General features: G+C 43.8%; 1 protein-coding gene across 1 annotated transcript in view; it reads right to left on the minus strand.

Moving 5' to 3' along the window:
* mccc2 (methylcrotonyl-CoA carboxylase subunit 2) overlaps positions 1-19,829 on the minus strand; it is a 74,708-nt gene that overhangs the window by 50,498 nt on the left and 4,381 nt on the right. The window contains exons 2-4 of the mRNA XM_055632179.1: positions 18,560-18,626; positions 16,973-17,057; positions 5,475-5,576 (exon numbers count right to left, since the gene is read on the minus strand). Of these exons, the coding sequence (XP_055488154.1) occupies positions 5,475-5,576; positions 16,973-17,057; positions 18,560-18,626 (254 nt within the window). The remainder of the gene's footprint in view (positions 1-5,474; positions 5,577-16,972; positions 17,058-18,559; positions 18,627-19,829) is intronic.

Raw genomic sequence — 19,829 nt, forward strand, 5'->3', positions numbered from 1 at the left:
GAAAGGAAAAATAGATTATGAAAGAAAACTGGCAGGGAACATAAAAACTGACTGCAAAGGTTTTTATAGATATGTGAAAAGAAAGAGATTAGTTAAAACAAATGTAGGTCCCTTGCAGTCAGAAACAGGGGAGTTGATCATGGGGAACAAGGATATGGCGGACCAATTGAATAACTACTTTGGTTCCGTCTTCACTAAGGAAGACATAAATAATTTGCCGGAAATAGCAGGGGACCGCGGGTCAAAGGAGTTGGAGGAATTGAGTGAAATCCAGGTTAGCCGGGAAGTGGTGTTGGGTAAATTGAATGGATTAAAGGCCGATAAATCCCCAGGGCCAGATAGGCTGCATCCCAGAGTACTTAAGGAAGTAGCTCCAGAAATAGTGGATGCATTAGTAATAATCTTTCAAAACTCTTTAGATTCTGGAGTAGTTCCTGAAGATTGGCGGGTAGAAAACGTAACCCCACTTTTTAAGAAGGGAGGGAGAGAGAAAATGGGGAATTACAGACCAGTTAGTCTAACATCGGTAGTGGGGAAACTGCTAGAGTCAGTTATTAAAGATGGGGATAGCAGCACATTTGGAAAGTGGTGAAATCATTGGACAAAGTCAGCATGGATTTACGAAAGGTAAATCATGTCTGACGAATCTTATAGAATTTTTCGAGGATGTAACTAGTAGCGTGGATAGGGGAGAACCAGTGGATGTGGTGTATCTGGACTTCCAGAAGGCTTTCGACAAGGTCCCACATAAGAAATTAGTATACAAACTTAAAGCACAAGGCATTGGGGGTTCAGTATTGATGTGGATAGAGAACTGGCTGGCAAACAGGAAGCAAAGAGTAGGAGTAAACGGGTCCTTTTCACAATGGCAGGCAGTGACTAGTGGGGTACCCCAAGGCTCAGTATTGGGACCCCAGCTATTTACAATATATATTAATGATCTGGATGAGGGAATTGAAGGCAATATCTCCAAGTTTGCGGATGACACTAAGCTGGGGGGCAGTGTTAGCTGTGAGGAGGATGCTAGGAGACTGCAGGGTGACTTGGATAGGCTGGGTGAGTGGGCAAATGTTTGGCAGATGCAGTATAATGTGGATAAATGTGAGGTTATCCATTTTGGTGGCAAAAACAGGAAAGCAGACTATTATCTAAATGATGGCCGATTGGGAAAGGGGGAGATGCAGCGAGACCTGGGTGTCATGGTACACCAGTCATTGAAGGTAGGCATGCAGGTGCAGCAGGCAGTAAAGAAAGCGAATGGTATGTTAGCTTTCATTGCAAAAGGATTTGAGTATAGGAGCAGAGAGGTTCTACTGCAGTTGTACAGGGTCTTGGTGAGACCACACCTGGAGTATTGCGTACAGTTTTGGTCTCCAAATCTGAGGAAGGACATTATTGCCATAGAGGGAGTGCAGAGACGGTTCACCAGACTGATTCCTGGGATGTCAGGACTGTCTTATGAAGAAAGACTGGATAGACTTGGTTTATACTCTCTAGAATTTAGAAGATTGAGAGGGGATCTTATAGAAACTTACAAAATTCTTAAGGGGTTGGACAGGCTAGATGCAGGAAGATTGTTCCCGATGTTAGGGAAGTCCAGGACAAGGGGTCACAGCTTAAGGATAAAGGGGAAATCCTTTAAAACCGAGATGAGAAGAACTTTTTTCACCCAGAGAGTGGTGAATCTCTGGAACTCTCTGCCACAGAGGGTAGTTGAGGCCAGTTCATTGGCTATATTTAAGAGGGAGTTAGATGTGGCCCTTGTGGCTAAGGGGATCAGGGGGTATGGAGAGAAGGCAGGTACGGGATACTGAGTTGGATGATCAGCCATGATCATATTGAATGGCGGTGCAGGCTCGAAGGGCCGAATGGCCTACTCCTGCACCTAATTTCTATGTTTCTATGTTTCTATAATAGGTGCAGGAGTAGGCCATTCAGCCCAATATGATCCTGGCTGATCATCCAAAATTTATTCCCCGTTCCTATTTTCTGCCCAGATCCCTTGATTCCGTTAGCCCTAAGAGCTATATCTAACTCTCTTGAATACATCAAATCTCGTAAAGTTATATTTTTGAATTTATTAGCCACCAAAAATAAATCCACAAGTCTTTTTCCCTTCATCTCACGTATAGTAGCCTATTATCATATATTTATTACTGGTTTGACAGGCTGGCACATAATTCCTTAAAGCACAGGAGACTAAGGGGTGACCTTGTAGAAGAGTACAAAATCATGAGTGGCATGGATGAGGTAAATGCGCAGAGTCTTTTTCACAGAGTTGGGTGATCAAGAACTAGAAGGTATAGGTTTAAGGTGAGAGGCGAAAGATTTAGTAGGATGGAACCTGTTAGGAAGGCTAACGGAATCAAGGGATATGGGGAGAAAGCAGGAACGGGGTACTGATTCGAGATGATCAGCCATGATCATATTGAATGGTGGTGCTGGCTCGAATGGCCTACTATTGCACCTATTTTTTATGTTTCTATGCTAACCTGAGGGGCAACTTTTCTGCACAGAAGGTGGGGGTATATGGAATAAGCTGCCAGAGAAAGTAATTGAGGCAGGTATAATAACAATATTTAAAAGCCATTTTCACAATTCACAATAATACTTTATTAGCCAAGTATGTTTTGCAACATACGAGGAATTTCATTTGCCAAGTCAGTTATACAAATAAAAAGCAACGGAACGCACAAAATAATTTTAACATAAACATCCACCACAGTAACTCCTCAACATTCCTCACTGTGATGGAAGGCGAAAAAAAGTTCAGATCTCTTCCCTTCCTTGCTCTCCTGCCGTCGGGGGCCGCGAGCTCTCCGTTGACCGGACAATCTTTACTCCCTTAACGGGCGGCATTTGGGCCCTCCGCATTGGGGCGATCAGCTCCTGCATCTGGGTGATATCAGTTCCCCCGCGCCGGCAATCGAACCCCGCGTCGGGGCTCATCGAGCCTCTGCGTCATTGGAGCTCCCGACTAGCCTCTCCCGACTGCGAGCTCTTGATGGTAAAGTCCGCAGGCCGCGGTTGGAGCGATCTCAGACAGGGGATTGACGCCAATGTTAAGTCCACGTCCCGCGGTGGGGCTCAAAGTCAATCTGAGGAGGCCTCCAGCTCCATCGATGCAATCTGAAAAAAAATCGCATCTCTGGCAAGCTAAATGGATAGGAAAAATTGAGAGAGATACAAGCTAAATGTTGGCAAATGGGACTGGCTTCGATTGGGCATGTTGGTTAGCATGGATTAATTTGGCTGAAAAACCTGTTTGTCGTACTGTATGGCGATAGGACACTGGAGGAAACACGGCCCATTGACTTCATGTCAGCTCTCCGTAACAGTCCAGTCAAACCTGCCATCCCAGGAATCAATCTGGTGAACCTTCAATGCTTTCCTTCTGCAAGTATGCTCCATTTATCACTTTTATAGTCAATTACTCTATTTATGAATGCTAAACACCAAATGTGTGTGTAAAATTGCAGCAAGTAAGAATTTAATTGCTCTAGCTCATGTCCGATGCATATGATAAATAAACACTTTCAACTATTCTCTAAACCTATTCCATCAGTTTCAGAAATGTTATCCAGCAAGTCCCTATGTTTCTCCATGCTCTTTAGACCTGCATCATTAAACTTGATATCATCTAAAAACATGTTCCTTTGCATTCCATCATCCATGTCAATTATATAAACTAAGAAAACTAGTGATCCCAGCATTGACCCTTGCTGTACACTACTGGTATCCCGTGGCAGTCTGTAAAAACATTTACCATTAGTTCTGCTATAACATGTGTTTCCACAATGCTAATTGCATATAACATAATCAACGGATACGAAAACACTGCCAAATTGGTTATAATGGGATTTTTTTCGGGAACTAGGGAATCACTGCCAAGTTACTTAGGCAATTGATCAGCAGAAATATGTAGTAGAAACATAGAAACATAGAAAGTAGGTGCGAGAGCAGACCACCAGGTCCATCGAGCCCGCACCGCCATTCGCTCATGGCTGAACACTAAACAGACACACTTACCCACAAACAGTAGACACAAGACACAGAACACAAGACACTACCCTCCCCTTTATACCGCTATCACCCCTCTCCACCCCAAGAACCTCGTGATCTCCTGGGGGAGGCAAAAAACCGGATAAAAACCCAGGTCCAATTCGGGAAAAAAATCCGGGAAATTCCTCTCCGACCCCAATCTAGGCGATCGACACTTGTCCAGGAGATCACTCAGGTCTTACTATACTAACCATACCTAGGTCCATATCCCTGCCCTCTCCCCGTAGCCCCTTATCCCCTTGGCAGCTAAAAAACCATCTATTTTAGTCTTAAATATATATTTTTTTATAAACTTTAAAACAGTTTAAGGAAATAAAGCTGTTTCAAAGTAACCTCCCCACAGTAATCAGACACCTAAGAATACCGTTCAGAGGTGGCCGATGAAATTGACAAGCAATCACACTTGGAGCAATGATTACTCCATTAAACAATGTAACATACAGCCTTTAGTTTTTGTTAGCTTGCAGTAACAAGAATAACCTTATAGCTATTAAAAAAATCTCTTGTTTGGAAAAATCTGCGAGAAAAATAACTTTGGTATTGCAAGGGTGAAACCACTCTTGCCTGAACCCCCATTTCCCCATCTAACGCAATAATAAATACAGTTTTCTATAATTTGAGTTTTTATAGGAACGTAATTATCCGTTTTAGCAGAATTACCCGTATTGTCCAACCAGCTTTTAACGTGGTATTTTGTCTTACAATCCATATGGATTAGACAACATCCGCCTTGAATTCCTAATCATTTTATGCAGTTACTATATCTAAATACCATGGATCCTGATTTTGTTGGATTTTCATTTGGCTGGATCTGTCTTCACCAGAAGAGGGCATACAAAGGTAAACTACTTATAAATAAAGGCCAGACGTTATTGAAACTCAATTTCCTGCAACAGTTTTGACTGCATTTGGACAGCATACTGCTTCCAGAGCTCCTGCTTAAGTTAATTTAAAATTACAAAAATAAGAAAAATATTTTTTGCAAAGTTTTCATGGCATTTTACATTTAGTAAGATAGAACATGCGTGTAGAAATTAAGCATTTCAACAGGCCAGGATAATGAAAGGAAAGACATAATTTCCTCACCTCTTCTCGAAGTATAAACATTTCTCGACATTCTTCCCTAATTTGTCTCTTCTTATTTTTTGCAAGATTCTACAACTTTCCCTTTTGAGCTTCTGGTACACGTGACGTTAAACTAAACTCAATAAATAACAAGAGAATCCCTCTGAATCTAAGTCAGGAATTAGCTTATATTTGCAGTCAATGGGATTCATTAGGATCGTGGCTCAATTCCCCATCTTCCACCCCATTTATTAAAAATGACACCATCTTGAATGCCCTTCCATAATATCATGTAATGGAAAAAGCTGAGAAAGGGAAGGCTTTTTACACTTTAATTGAATGCTCACCCTGATACACATCCGATGCCTGTGATGATACCTCCTGCTGGTACTTCCTCCTCACCATACAGTTGATAACCCGCAAACTGCGAAAATTCTAAGAATGGAGATCTGTCAAATAAAACATTTTTTACAAATTAAATAAAAACAACTCCAAGGTACTTAAAATACCATTTTCATTGATAACATGCTGCCCGGATAACAGGTTCCTTAAAACATCCTGCTGTAGATGGTTATCAGCAAAATGACAGCAACCATCCTCTACAGTAAATCGTTGATGGAGAATTACTTAGGCTTCCTGGGGACAATAAAGGTATAATAGCAATTAAAGCATACACATCCTTTCCCAACAGATATTTCCCATAAAATGAAAAATATTAGTATTTAATAGTTTTAAATGTTACTGTCTGTGCTCTATTTCTTCCCCATTGTTCCCAAGTTCGATGATTGTATTTATGTATAGTATATCTGATCTGTTCGGATAATAGGAAAAAAACCTTTTAACTATACCTCAATAGACAAAAGGTGCAAAAGTAGGCCATTCGGCCCTTCGAGCCAGCACCACATTCAATGTGATCATGGCTGATCATCCACAATCAGTACCCCAGTATGCATCGGTACGCCTGACAAAAATAAGCCTTTTTGTAAAAGGCAGATTAAATAATTTTTTCACTTACATAAAATGAGGTGCAAAAAAGGTGCAAAAAAAGCAAAAAAAAATTTAAATGCTAGAAATCTGAAACGGCAACAAAAATCTGACAATGCAACAGAAAATAGCTGAATGTGTAGGAACGAACTGCAGAAGCTGGTTTAAATCAAAGATATTCACAAAATGCTGGAGTAACTCAGCGGGTCAGACAGCATCTCTGGAGAGAAGGAATAGGTGACGTTTCGGGGTTGAGACCCTTCTTCAGACTGAGAGTCAGGGGAAAGGGAAGCAAGAGATATAGACGGTGATGTAGAGAGATATACAACAAATGAATGAAAGATTTCAAAAAAGTGACGTTGATAAAGGAAACAGGCCATTCACCTGTGGCCTAGGTGAACACAAGTGTAGACAATGAGACTCAACAAGACTTTGAAGCTGGTACAACCTGGGTGGGGGAGGGATGGAGGGGGGGGGGGGGGGATGCAAGTCTACTTGTGGTTAGATAAGTCAATTTTTATACCACTGGGTTGTAAGCTGCCCAAGCAAAATATGAGATGCTGTTCCTCTAATTTGCATTTGGCCTCACGAAATTGCTGGAGATACGTAACATGTCAGCCAACATGTATGGGGAGAAGAAAACACCTGATCATCTGAAATGGCAAAAGTTTAGGATGCAAAAGGATATTGATCACAAATTCTGCCAGAAATCCCTCCCAAAACCGGGCAGAGACTCTGTGAGAGAGAAGGGGGGGGGGGGGGGGGGGGGGGGGGAGGATGGAGAATCAATACAGTTTCAATAGAAATAAGTTCTTTAAATAATGCTTTTAAGAATTAGGTATGTTTAGAAATAGTATTTGGGTATATTGCTTATTAAGTAGGACCCATTGGGACCCATGTTCACACAGGAGGGTTGGTTCCCCAATGCAATATTCCACCTCTCCACCAATTCCAATATTAGTGGCCAGTGAGGGGGGAGCTTTCTGGAGCACTAGTATGGGTGTTGTGGGCCGAAGGGACTGGTTTTCAGAGCGCTAGTATGGACATTGTGGGCCAAATGGATTCTTGGGCTGGCAGCTCAGTCACTCAGGCCCGGTGGGCTGGCAGCTCAGTCACTCAGGCCTGGTGGGCTGACAGCTCAGAAACTGCCCAAAATCCAGCCCAAAACAGGTGAGAGACTGTGAGAGAGAGGGGGGAAGGATGGAGAATCAATTTTAGACATTTTTCATCTTTTTCTGAAGATCACAGCAATGAAGGAGGAAAGTCTATCCTGGCCTGGATCTCACAGGCAGCCAATAAAGGGAGGGAGAAAAATAATGGGGCGAGGTTTAATACTTGCAGGGGGGAATACTTACTGATGGGCCAAAGGGACTCCTCCTGGGCTAGTACAGGCCTGATGGGCTGAAGGTGCTCTTTTAAAACAAAATCTGAGTGAAATCTCAGTGAAAGGCACTTATTCTGGACTTTTCCCGGCCTGGCATGGGCCTTTTGGGCCAAAATGCTCCTCCTGGGCTCGTACGGGCATTTTCGGCAAAAGGGACTGGTTTCTCGGCTAATAGGGGCCTTGTGGGCCAAAATTAATGGTTTCAGGCAGGCCAAACAATTCATTTCATTTCATTTCCATTTCAATTTCAAGCACAGGGCAGGTCAAACAACTCATTTCATTTCATTTCCATTTCAATTTCAAGCACAGGGCAGGCCAAACAACTCATTTCATTTCCATTTCCATTTCAAGCACAGGGCAGGCCAAACAGCTCATTGCATTTACATTTAATTTCCATTTCCATTGCAGTTTCAAGCACATGGCAAGTCAAACAGCTCATTGCATTTTCATTTCATTTCAATTTCCATTGCAGTTTCAAGCACAGGGCAGGCCAAGCAGCTCATTGCATTTTCATTTCATTTACATTTCCATTGCAGTTTCAAGCACAGGGCAGGCCAAACATTGCATTTTCATTGACGGCTAACAAATCATTTATTGCAAGTACATTGCAGACTCACAGTTCAGTTGATTCACAGCTTAGAATCACAGTTGTGGCCTCTCCCTCGAGATCTTCCAGAGTGACGGACTCACGTCCTGGCATCCGGGGTTTTATAGTCCTGCCATCCCCCCTTCCCCGGCCCCCGGAAGTGGCGTTACCTTCATCATGAAGGTTACTGTTGCAACACATCCATGAGTTGATTGGACATGGAGGAAGACGTTTCATGCTGTCAAAGCTTTGAACTGTTATGTTTTGGACTATATACTGGGTATCATGCCGGATTTTTAGGGTTTGGTGCACACAGTATGACTTTGAACTAAAACCAGTATTTTAATAAGATTAACAACCTAGTTATGCTTGCTTCTAGAAGGCGAAAGTGAAGATGGAAGAGACGATGAAGAATTCCGATTGCGGATATATAGTGCATGCTATTTTTTCCTCGTTAGTATAGTGGTTAGTATCCCCGCCTGTCACGTGGTAGACCGGGGTTCAATTTCCCGACTAGGAGCCACCGGGGTTCTATTCCCTGACCTTTTGCTTTTGATATATGTAAACCTTCATGGCTACATTTTAAATGTTTATTAGTAATTGCCTCGTTATATACTCGGAACAACTAGGGGCCGGTATGTAGCGGCCATTTGGCTTGTTCTGCATGTCATTGATGATGACATGTGCCTTTAAATTTTAGACTGCCCGTTATATTGTGGGTGGGATTTATGACGTGTTTTAGAGCGTGCTTTGGGCTATCTATCTTGCGCAGAAGCTTAGGAGTTAGTGTAGTTTGGAGCCACCATGGAGAAGGTTAACCCTTCGACCATGCAAGGTCTAAAGGAGATCATGCGAAGTGTTATGGAGACACGAGGAGCTGGCATTCGATGAAGATAATAGTAACGAGTCGGAAGAAATTTGGATGTATCTCACTGTTTTCTATCAACAATAAAGCATTTATTCATCAAAAGACTGTGTTTGAAGACTTATCTGTGAAAAGGCTCTGAAGGTCTCTGTGGGTGAGCTTGCATGCGTTTCGAAGAAATTCCCCTTATTCGTGCTCATCCAAAAAACGGCTAGAGGTTTAATTTTTCGAACTATGTGACAATCTGCCACTACAATAGGCAGGTTCCAAACACCTGATTTATGGACAACATTACACACAAACAAGCTCCTGGAATCTCATTAAATTCAAAAGTCTAATATATGTACATACAGTCAATCTTGTTGTCTAGTTTTGTTTTTCTCTTCAATTATTGCACCAGTATTTTCTCAAGGGAAAACAAGAGGAGAGGGAGATAGAGATATGGAAGGGTAAAGCGTGCAAACACAGATCAAAGGGGAAGATGCTCAAGGAAATGTAGAATGGTATATTGTTAGCTGAGGAGAAGGGCACAATGAGGCATACAATTAGTAATATTTAATCAGAAGGACAATGAAACTACTCGGAGAACTAGAATGCGGGAGGGATCGAATGAGGGAAAGCATGGGGTATGAAGTTGGAGAAATCAATATTCATAATGCTGGGTTGTAAGCTGCCAAGCAAAATATGAGATGCTGCTCCTAAAATTTGCATTGCCTCACTCTGACAATGGAAGTGGCTCAGGACAGAAAGGTCAGTATGGGAATGGGAGTGGGAGTTAAAGTGTTTAGTCTATGTTTGTAATTGAGGGGTTCATTAGGTCACCACTAAATTTACCAAAGAGTACTAGTTACACGGAAGCATGTCCAATAAGGAGGATGAGTGAGAAAGGGTTGGCTCCTTTCCTCGAAAAACATTAAGGAAGCTTTATTTTTTTCCATGATTATCCAGAAGTGTTCATATTCATGTTACAGGTGCACAACCTTTTATCCGGAGTTCCAGAAACCGAAAAGCTCCGAAAACCGGCCATTTTTTCCAGATGTCGTCTGCGCACCAAAGCTCGCGTTTGGCGCCAAACTTGACCCAAAACGACCCACGGTCAACCCAGGTCTGTACTACTGTAGCGGCTGCCTCCTCCCTGGAGACCGGGAGACGCTTAAACATCTGTAAATCATTGCTTAAATGTTAGTCAGTTAGTTTGGAGGGCTTTTATGTGAAGGGGGGTGAAGGGGTAAACTTTAATTCTTAGTCCCCTACCTGGTCGGAGAGGCGGGGAGCAGTCAATGCCTTACCGGGTCGCCGTGCAGTAAGCTCCACAGCGCTGTGGCCGGTGGGGCCGCGGGCGGCGCCGGTTGTAGCTCCGACCCCGGCAACTCTACCCCTGGCTGCGAGGCGCTCCAAATCCAGCGCGGCCCGCGGCCGGACGCCCCAGCTCCGCGAATGTCGGGAGTCGGCGGCGTCGCAGCGCTGGGATACCAGCGGGGTGCGGGCAATGCCTTACCGGGTCGCCGTGCGGCAAGCTCCGGAGCGCTGTGGCCGCCGACACACAACATCGCGGAGCGTCGCTGGATTTGGAGCCGCGCAGCCAGGGGTAGAGTTGCCGGGGTCGGAGCTCCAACCGGCGCCGCCCGCGGCCGGACGGAGCCCCCAGCTCCGCGGCTCCAAATCCAGCGACGCTCCGCGAATGTTGGAAGAAGGCGGCCACAGCGCTCCGGAGCTTGCCGCACGGCGACCCGGTAAGGCATTGCCCGCTCCCCGCTGGTATCCCAGCGCTGCGACGCCGCCGACTCCCAACATTCTCGGAGCTGGGACGTCCGGCCGCGGGCCGCGCTGGATTTGGAGCCGCGCAGCCAGGGGTAGAGTTGCCGGGGTCGGAGCTACAACCGGCGCCGCCCGCGGCCGGACGGAGCCCCCAGCTCCGCGAGGTTGGGAGTCGCCGACCAGGTAGGTAGGGGACTAAGAATTAAAGTTTCCCCCTTCACCCCTACACCACCACCACCACATAAAATCCCTCCAAACTAACTGACTAACATTTATGCAATGATTCTCCCGGTCTCCGGGGAGGAGGCAGCTGCTCCAGACTTTTCAAGCCGCCCGCGCTACCTACCTAATCTACGCTAAAAATCTTCCATTCTGAAATCCGAAAATGTCCGAAATCCGACAAGTGTCTGGTCCCAAGGCTTTCGGATAAAAGGTTGTGCACCTGTACTGGCAAATAACTGACAGATTTTTCATTTCAGTTATTAACTTGAGACAGCAATTTTGAACTCACATTTTCTATTCTAGTCACATATTCAAAAGTGTGCTACTTAAAGAAAAGTACCAATTCATGAGAAGAATTTTAATTTTGCAGAAATTTTAATCATAAACCGATTACCCGACAAGCAACAGCATTCATCTCAGGTGCATTTTAATATACAAATGTATCTTTGATTCCCCCATAGCAATCTCTACACCGCCAACAGTGCCATTCACTTAATTAATTAATACACAACTGTCATGTCAATTAAAAATGTAATGCATAGCAATATGTTGCAAGGAATTGTAACTTGTATACACATGGGTGTTGGTTTAAAAACTGACCATTTAGATTTTAAATCCACAAAAACCGAAGTAAAAGAGAACAGAAAATCATTATTATATTTTCTGCAAAATAATCTATTTATTAATCCATAGATATTTAAATCTACAAATATTTGGTTTATATACAGGGCATCCAAAAATCTAAAATATATTTGGAAGCCGTGATCTTTGGATGCCTTGTCTCAAGAACACGGGACCTTCAACAATGTTTCACAATCAGTGCTCAGTCAGAACAATACATTTTAATTTGAAAGAAGATTGCTTCTGTTTTAATTGCTAAGGACTTAAAAAAGGAAATGTCTAATTACAGATGACAGTCTTACAAATTTCATTGAGATTTTCAAGAGGTGATAAAAGAGGAAAGCTGAGGGTAGGACTGCGGAGGTTGGCAGCATCGACTTTAACAAGGGCTTTGGCAAGGTCCCACACGGGAGGCCAGTCTGGAAAATTAGATCACATGAAATCAGAGCCAACTAGCCAATGAATACAGACGACGATGGTAGTAGACAATTGCTTTTCTGATTGGAGGCCTATGACCAGAGTGCTGCAGGGTTCATTGCTGGGTCCTCGACAACTCTCACCAACTTCTACAGATGCGCCGTAGAAAGCATTTTATCAAGATGCATCACTGCATGGTTTGGAATCAGCTCCATCCAAGACCGCAAGAAAATGTAGAGTATTGTGGACGCAGCTCACAATATCACACACAGATCACACAATGTCATCACACAAACCAAACTCATGCTATCTCTGCAAGGCCACTAACATAATCAAGGACCCTCTCCCATCAGGCAAAAGGTATAGAAGTATGAAAACATACTCTCCAGATTCAGGGAAGTTTCTACCCAGCTGTTATCGGGCAACTGCAGGTAAATCATCTTACCAGATGCAGTCTTGAACTACTATCTACTTCATTGGAGACCCTTGGACGATCTTTGATCGGACTTTGCTGACTTTATCTTGCACTAATGTTATTCACGTTATTCCCTTCATCACATATCTGAACACTGTGGATAGCTCTATTGTAATCATGTATTGTCTTTCTGCTGACTGGTTAGCTCACAACAAAAGCTTTTCGCTGTACCTTGGTACACGTTGCAATGAACTAAACTAACTAAACTTTTGTTTTCTTCATCTATATTAATGATTTGATGACAATGTTGCTAATGTAGTTAATATATTTGCAAATGACACCCAAAATGGTGGTACAGTGGACAGTGAAGAGGGTTATCTTGGACTAGAGCAGGATCAGGTTCACTTAGGGAAGTGGGCCAAAGAATGGCAGATGGAATTTAATTCTGACAGTGCGGCAAGGTGTTGCATTTTGATAAGTTAATAGTGTTTGGTTTTGTGCTGCAATTTTCCACCATTCTGCAACTTTGCAATTGACAATTATTTAATTTGATTATCATTTATGTAAACATGCTGTTTCCTCTGTGAGCAAGAAATTTCATTGCATCCTGGTGTATATGACTATAAAGTAAACTGAATTTAAATCAGGCCAGGACATGCACGGTGTATGGTAGGGTGTTGGAGAGTGTTGTAGAACCGAGAGACCGGGAGCACAAATACATCATTCCCTGAAAGCAGAGACTCATGTAGACAGAATGGACCACAATTGGAATATCACGTGCAGTTCTGGTTGCTCACCTATAGGAAGAATTCATGTTCATATGTCATAGGAGCAGTAGTAGACCATTCAGCCCATGGTCTACCCCGCCATTCAATCATGGCTGATCTATCTTTCCCTCTCAATGCCATTCTCCTGCCTTCTCCACATAATTACTACTGGGTGGCTCCAGCAATGGCTGCCTCGCCTACAGTCTGTCTGTCCCTTTCTTCTTCTTTGTTTTTTTAGTATGTGTTAAATGTATGTTTTTAGTGTCCTTTGGCTTGTTTTATGTGGGGGGGTGAGGGAGGGAGTTGGGGGAAACTTTTTCTAATCTCTTACCTCGACGGATATGCAATTTCCTTCCATATTGTATCTCCGTCCGCATTGCGGCCTAACATCGAAGAGTTGGCAGCCTTTGCTGCAGACCGACTTCGAGAGCTCCACAGCGGGGTGCCTACGGAGCCCGCAATCCCTTTGCCAGGGATCGGCCTCTGAGCTCTACCGCGGGGAGCCTGCGGAGTTTAACATCGTGGAGCTCGCGGTCTCTGGTCAGAGACCGACTTTGGGAGCTTCAAGCCACGGGAGCTTCGATCACCCAACGGATGGTTCGACTCCGGGAGAAAAATTAGGGAAGAAGATTGGACTTTGTTGCCTTCCATCACAGTGAGGAATGCGGGGAATCTGCTAGGGTGGATTTTTACGTTAACCTTTATGTGGTTGTGTGTCTTGTTGCTTTTTTAGAATGGCTGTATGGTAATTCGCATATCACTGTACCTTAATTGGTACACGTGACAATCAAAGACCTTTGAAAATTTTAACCCGTGATATCTTTACCAATCAAGTATCTATCAATCTCTGAAAATCCAATCAAGACCTCCATCCCTGCGATCGATCCAGGCCGAAGATACCGCTCTCCAGTCCCGCGGACCTCCGTCCTTGGTGATGTCGTCGCTGACGCCGAAATACCGGAACGCCGTCTCCGCTCCTGAGACGGCCCGCCACAGCATCAGCTCAATAAACACAAATTAAACGCCGCCCCCACCAAGCTCCAGGCCACCGCCCCTTCCCTCCTTGTTCTCCGGGAGGCGATCGATCCAGCAAGATCTCCCAGTCCAGCGGACCTCCGGGCCGCCGCCGCCGGAACGCCGTCTCCGCTCCGGGTCCCCACAGTCGCCGCTCCAGGCCGCCGCCCCAGCTCCGCAGTCTCCGCTCCGGGCCGCCGCCCCAGCTCCAGGCCGCCGCCCCAGCTCCAGGTCCCGCAGTCTCCGCTCCGGGCCGCCGCCCCAGCTCCGGGTCCTGCAGTCTCCGCTCCGGGCCGTCGCCCCAGCTCCAGGACGCTGCCCCAGCTCCGGGTCCCGCAGTCTCAGCTCCGAGCCCCGATAGCCAGAACGCCGCACCAGCAAGTCGGGCCACCGCTGCCTTAGCCCGAAGATGGCCAGCCTCTCGTTGGTAAGTCCTGGCTGGCTCTGCCTCCGGAGCCTCGGTGTTGGTCTCAGGTTGGAGGCCGCCAGCTCCACCATTAGGCCTCAGCGCAGACGGAGGCAGAGAAGGGGGATACGACACGAAAAAGTCGCATTCCCCCGAAGGAAGAGACAGAGAACATGTTTCACCTCCTCTAACACAACCCAACAAAAACTAAAACTTAACCAACAAGACAAAAAAACAACAGAAAAAAGTAAAGACAGACGGACTGCAGGCGAGCCGCAGCTGTTAACAGCACCGCCACTTCCGGATGGGGATGAGTCAGAGTATAGAAGCGAGATCGAGCAACTGTCCATATGGTGCCAGCGCAATAACCTGGCCCTCAACACCAGCAAAACCAAGGAACTGATTGTGGACTTTGGAAGGAGTAGGAAGGGGATCCACAGCCCCATTTATATCAACGGGTCGATGGTTGAAAGGGTCAAGAGCTTCAAATTCCTGGGCATGCACATCACTGAAGATCTTTCCTGGTCCGAGAACACTAATGCAATTATCACGAAAGCTCATCAGTGCCTGTACTTCCTGAGATGATTATGGAGTGTCGGTTTGTCAAGGAGGACTCTCTCTAACTTCTACAGGTGCACAGTAGAGAGCATGCTGACCGGTTGCATTGTGGCTTGGTTCAGCAATTTGAGCGCCCTGGAGAGGAAAAGACTACAAAAAGTAGTAAACACTGCCTAGTCCATCATCAGCTCTGACTTTCCTTCCATCGAGGGGATTTATCGCAATCGCTGCCTCAAAAAGGCTGGCAGTATCATCAAAGACCTACACCATCCTGGCCACACACTCATCTCCCTGCTACCTTCGGGTAGAAGGTACAGGAGCCTGAAGACTGCAACAACCAGGTTCAGGAATAGCTACTTCCCCACAGCCATCAGGCTATTAAACCTGGCTTGGACAATACTCTGATTATTAATAACCCATTATCTGTTATTTGCACTTTACCAGTCTATTTATTCATGTGTGTATATATTTATATTATGGTATATGGACACACTTATCTGTTTTGTAGTAAATGCCTCCTATTTTCTGTGTGCTGAAGCAAAGCAAGAATTTCATTGTCCTATACAGGGACACATGACAATAAACTCACTTAAACTTGAACTTGAGCTTACTGCTGATTGAACTTGCAGATTAACCTTTTGGGAATCCTACACCATCACTCTCAAGTCCTTTTGCACCTCTGATTTCTGAATCCCCTCCCCCAGTTGGAAAATAGTTTATGCCAGGGGTGTGGAACATGCGGCCTTCTAGGCCATTAAGTGCGGCGTTTTGAATGAATCCAAATTTTGTAGAACAAATCCTTTTATTTTTATTTAAGAAGGAACTGCAGATGCTGAAAAATCGAAGGTAGACAAAAAAGACCTGAAGAAGGATCTCGACCCGAAACATCGCCTATTTCCTTCGCTCCATAGATGCTGCCTCACCCGCTGAGTATCTCCAGCATTTTTGTCTACCTTTTATTTTTAGTAATATGTTTTTGATTGTCTTTTATTATTTTTATTTTAATCTTAAAATGAACGTATTTTAAATACCAAAGTGTAAAAGAAGATTCAATGAAATAATCCTCCCCAATTGACAGCTGCAATTAAAACATTAGTAAGTCACGAGGGCTATTTTAACAAAATAATGTACATTTTGAAGTATATTTAATTGAAGTTTCTTGGATGTGGCCTTATTAGATTACAGCTAACTTAATGCGGCATTCCAACATGAAAAGGTTCCCCACCTCAGGTTTATGCTTTTATTTCTTCTACCAAAATGCATAACTACACGCTTTGCTACACTGTATTCCATCTGCCACTTCTTTGTCCACTCTGCCAACCTGTCGTAGTCCTTCTGCAGAGTCCCTGCTTTCTCTACTCCATCAGCCTCTCCACTTATCCATTGTAATTAGGCTGGAAAGAGTGCAGAAAAAAATCACCAGACTCGACCAGAGGGCTTCAGAAATATAAAAATCGTAAGGGGCATAAATAAGGTCAGTCTTTTTCTCAGAACAGAATAATCTAACAATACAGGGCTTAGGTTTGAGGTGATTGGAGAAAAATGTAAAAGGAAACTTTCACAGAGGATGGTGGGATTACGATAAGAGCTGCCAGAGGAAGCTGTGGGGCCGTTCACAAAAATCACAACACTTAAAAGCCATTTAGTCAGGTACATGCGAAGGAAAGGTTTAAAGAGATATGGAAAAATGCAAGCAAATGGGACTAGCTCCGGTAGACAACTTGGTCAGCATGAGCAAGTTGGGACGAATAACCTGTTTCTGTGCTGTGTAACTCTAACACTTGACTTCATTGTTGTCTGAAAAAGTAAATATCAATAGGTCCTCTGGGGTAGCATGAGATCACTCACCCCGGATCTAACAATTGATCAATACGTTCCCTAGGAAGCAACTTTCCTCGGGATGTGTGGCGCTGTCGAGCTTTCTCTCCTCCCCCTGAGGATTATAAAGAAAATGTTACTGGCATGAATGTAATAAAGTTATATTTTATACAATATAAAGTAAATATTTCCATAACCACCCTGCCCTTATATTTTATGTCTTGCTTAATGAAGGCTGATATTCACATGACTTCTTCACCATCGTATCTACTTGAGATGTCACTTACAGGGATCTCAGACTTGTATCCCAAGGTCCCTCTGTTCCTCAGTACTGACTAGGATTTACCAAGCATTGTGTAAATCCTGCCCTTATTAGTCCTTCCAAAGTACATCATTTCATATTTCATGGGATTAAATTCCATCTGCCTTTACTCTGTCCATTTTACTAACTGATCAATTGCATCCTGCAATCTCAAGTCAAGTCAAGTCAACTTTATTTCATAGAAACATAGAAAATAGATGCCAGAGTGGGCAATTCGGCCATTTGAGCCAGCACCATTCAATATGATCGTGGCTGATCATCCAAAATCAGTACCCCGTACCTGCTTTCCCTTGACTCCATTGGCCAGAAGAGCTAAATCCAACTCTCTCTTGAATACATCGTCCATTCATCCTCATCAACATCACTCATTTTCATGTCACCCGTAAGCTTACTAATCATACCTCCAGATCCAAAGCTTCATGCATTTCACAAACATTAGCAGTATGCAAATTACATTGTGCTGGATCTAGGAAACGAGCTTAGTTAAGGTTAGCTTATTGTCACGTGCACTGAGATACAGTGAAAAGCTTTTGTTGCGTGTTAATCGGTCAGCAGAAAGACAATACATAATCAACTCTCTGCGTGCTGATGCAAGAGTATCCACGCTCATCCGTTACAATTGTTCCACTCTTTTAAATCTCCAATTTGTCTAACATTAAGTTCCCAGCACCGACCCTTGGGGTGCACCTCAGATCACAGGCTTTCACTCATAAAAATAACCTTCCACCATCATACTCTGCCCTTATAATCAAGCCATATTTGGAATCTTTGTTAATTTTCCTTTGATCTATATGGAATCTTCAATCTTGAAATCTATTTGACCACATTTTATTACATCAACTGCTTTGGCCTTATTAATACATTTTGTTACTTCTCTAAGAATTCAATCAAATTGGATTGGAAGGGAAAAACATAGTCTACATCTTTGAATAAATACTGTGCGACTCAGAAACTCCTTCTAAAACAATTGTAGCATCATTGCAGTATAGAAGGCAGCCAAACAGTTCTTAAGATTATGCCAGCTCGGAGCAGAACACTATGCTCTGTCACATTCCCGCTTTTCCCAGATACTGGCAAATTATTGTCCCTATCCAATTCTTGAAAGTACTAATTCTGTTCCACCACCCTTGTAACCACCAAGTTCCAAAGCACAATATCGCCTGCCAATAATCAATCCAGAAACCAGTAGAAAATGTTACGAAGGACTCACTTCCTATGCATTTCTAATATTTCCAAATATGCGGAAAATCAAATCAACATTAAGAGAGTTTAACATTGAGTTTTTCAAAACTTACCCAATCGAATTTTCTCTGCACGCTCATTCAATTCTGTCACTAATATCTTCATTCGTTCATGATTTTCCTTGAAAGTAAACAAAGATTTCAGACATTGAATTCTCCCAATTTTGTTAACCTTTGCTGTCTCCTCCCCTTCTTCAGTCCTCGGGCTGTCTCCTCCCCACCCTCAGTCCTTGGGCTCCTCTTCCTCCTTTTTCCTTTCTTCTCCCCGCCCTCTCCCCTTCTCCTCTCGCCCTCATCAGTCTGAAGAAGGGTTTTGGCCCGAAACGTTGCCTATTTCCTTCACTTCATAGATGCTGCTGCACCCGCTGAGTTTCTCCAGAATTTTTGTGTACCAAAGATTTCAGACTGCTCTTTGTAATTTTACTTTTCCCTCAATATCTTTTACAATAATTCAAATCTAGAAAGTATATTTTTGGCTAAATACAGTAAATAAACAAACAATTACAGGTCCACCACTGATTTTCCGGCAACTGGTGGTCCGGCATTTCCTTTAATATGGACAAGTTATGAGAGTGCACTTGAAATCTCCCCCAGAAGTCTCCCTGAAATATGTAGCGCCTAGGCCGGGGGAGGCAGCCGATCTTGACCTCATGGAGACTTCTGCACCAATCGGGCAGGCCGAATTTCCTCCCTGAGGTCGAGGCTCTGAAACTCTGGCCCAGCCGTTCCCGTAGCCAACTTCCGAAGCCAGCTTTTTTGGGCCCTTAGATCAGCTCTTCGGCTACCTAGGTGGACTGTTACGGTACCGTTTAACAGCTCTGGCCATGAGTTCTGATGGTATGGCAAAACAGATAGTTCAGAAAGTCTCAGGAACCAAGGGTACTGTGAAATCAATGATGGGCCACAGTATACATTGCCAATGCAAACAAATTGTTTTGTTTTTTTAAATCACCACAGAATAATTTAGTTCCTTTCAGTTCCGAGCAAGAATACCAAACACAAAATGAAGATTTTTTTTCTGTGTTACTGCCTGGCCTGCACTCGACGATCCTAGATTTTATGTTTTATGTTTCAGATTTCTCCATTGACAAAACTTCACTTATTTTTATGAGTGGGCAAAGCAGGAACACTCAACAATATACAAATTAGTTTACATCTTTTTCATGCAGAATATAAATAAATCAGAAATACACTTGAGAAACGCATCCAACAATAACCTGGTGACTCGGAAAATGCTGCCTCATCTGCCTATTCATTTTTTGATAAGATGTCATCCCAAATAAATTATTGAAAATAAATAAGCCTCACATCTACTTGTACAGGT

This window comes from Leucoraja erinacea, chromosome 3 (genome assembly GCF_028641065.1).
Source record: "Leucoraja erinacea ecotype New England chromosome 3, Leri_hhj_1, whole genome shotgun sequence".
NCBI lineage: Eukaryota > Metazoa > Chordata > Chondrichthyes > Rajiformes > Rajidae > Leucoraja > Leucoraja erinaceus.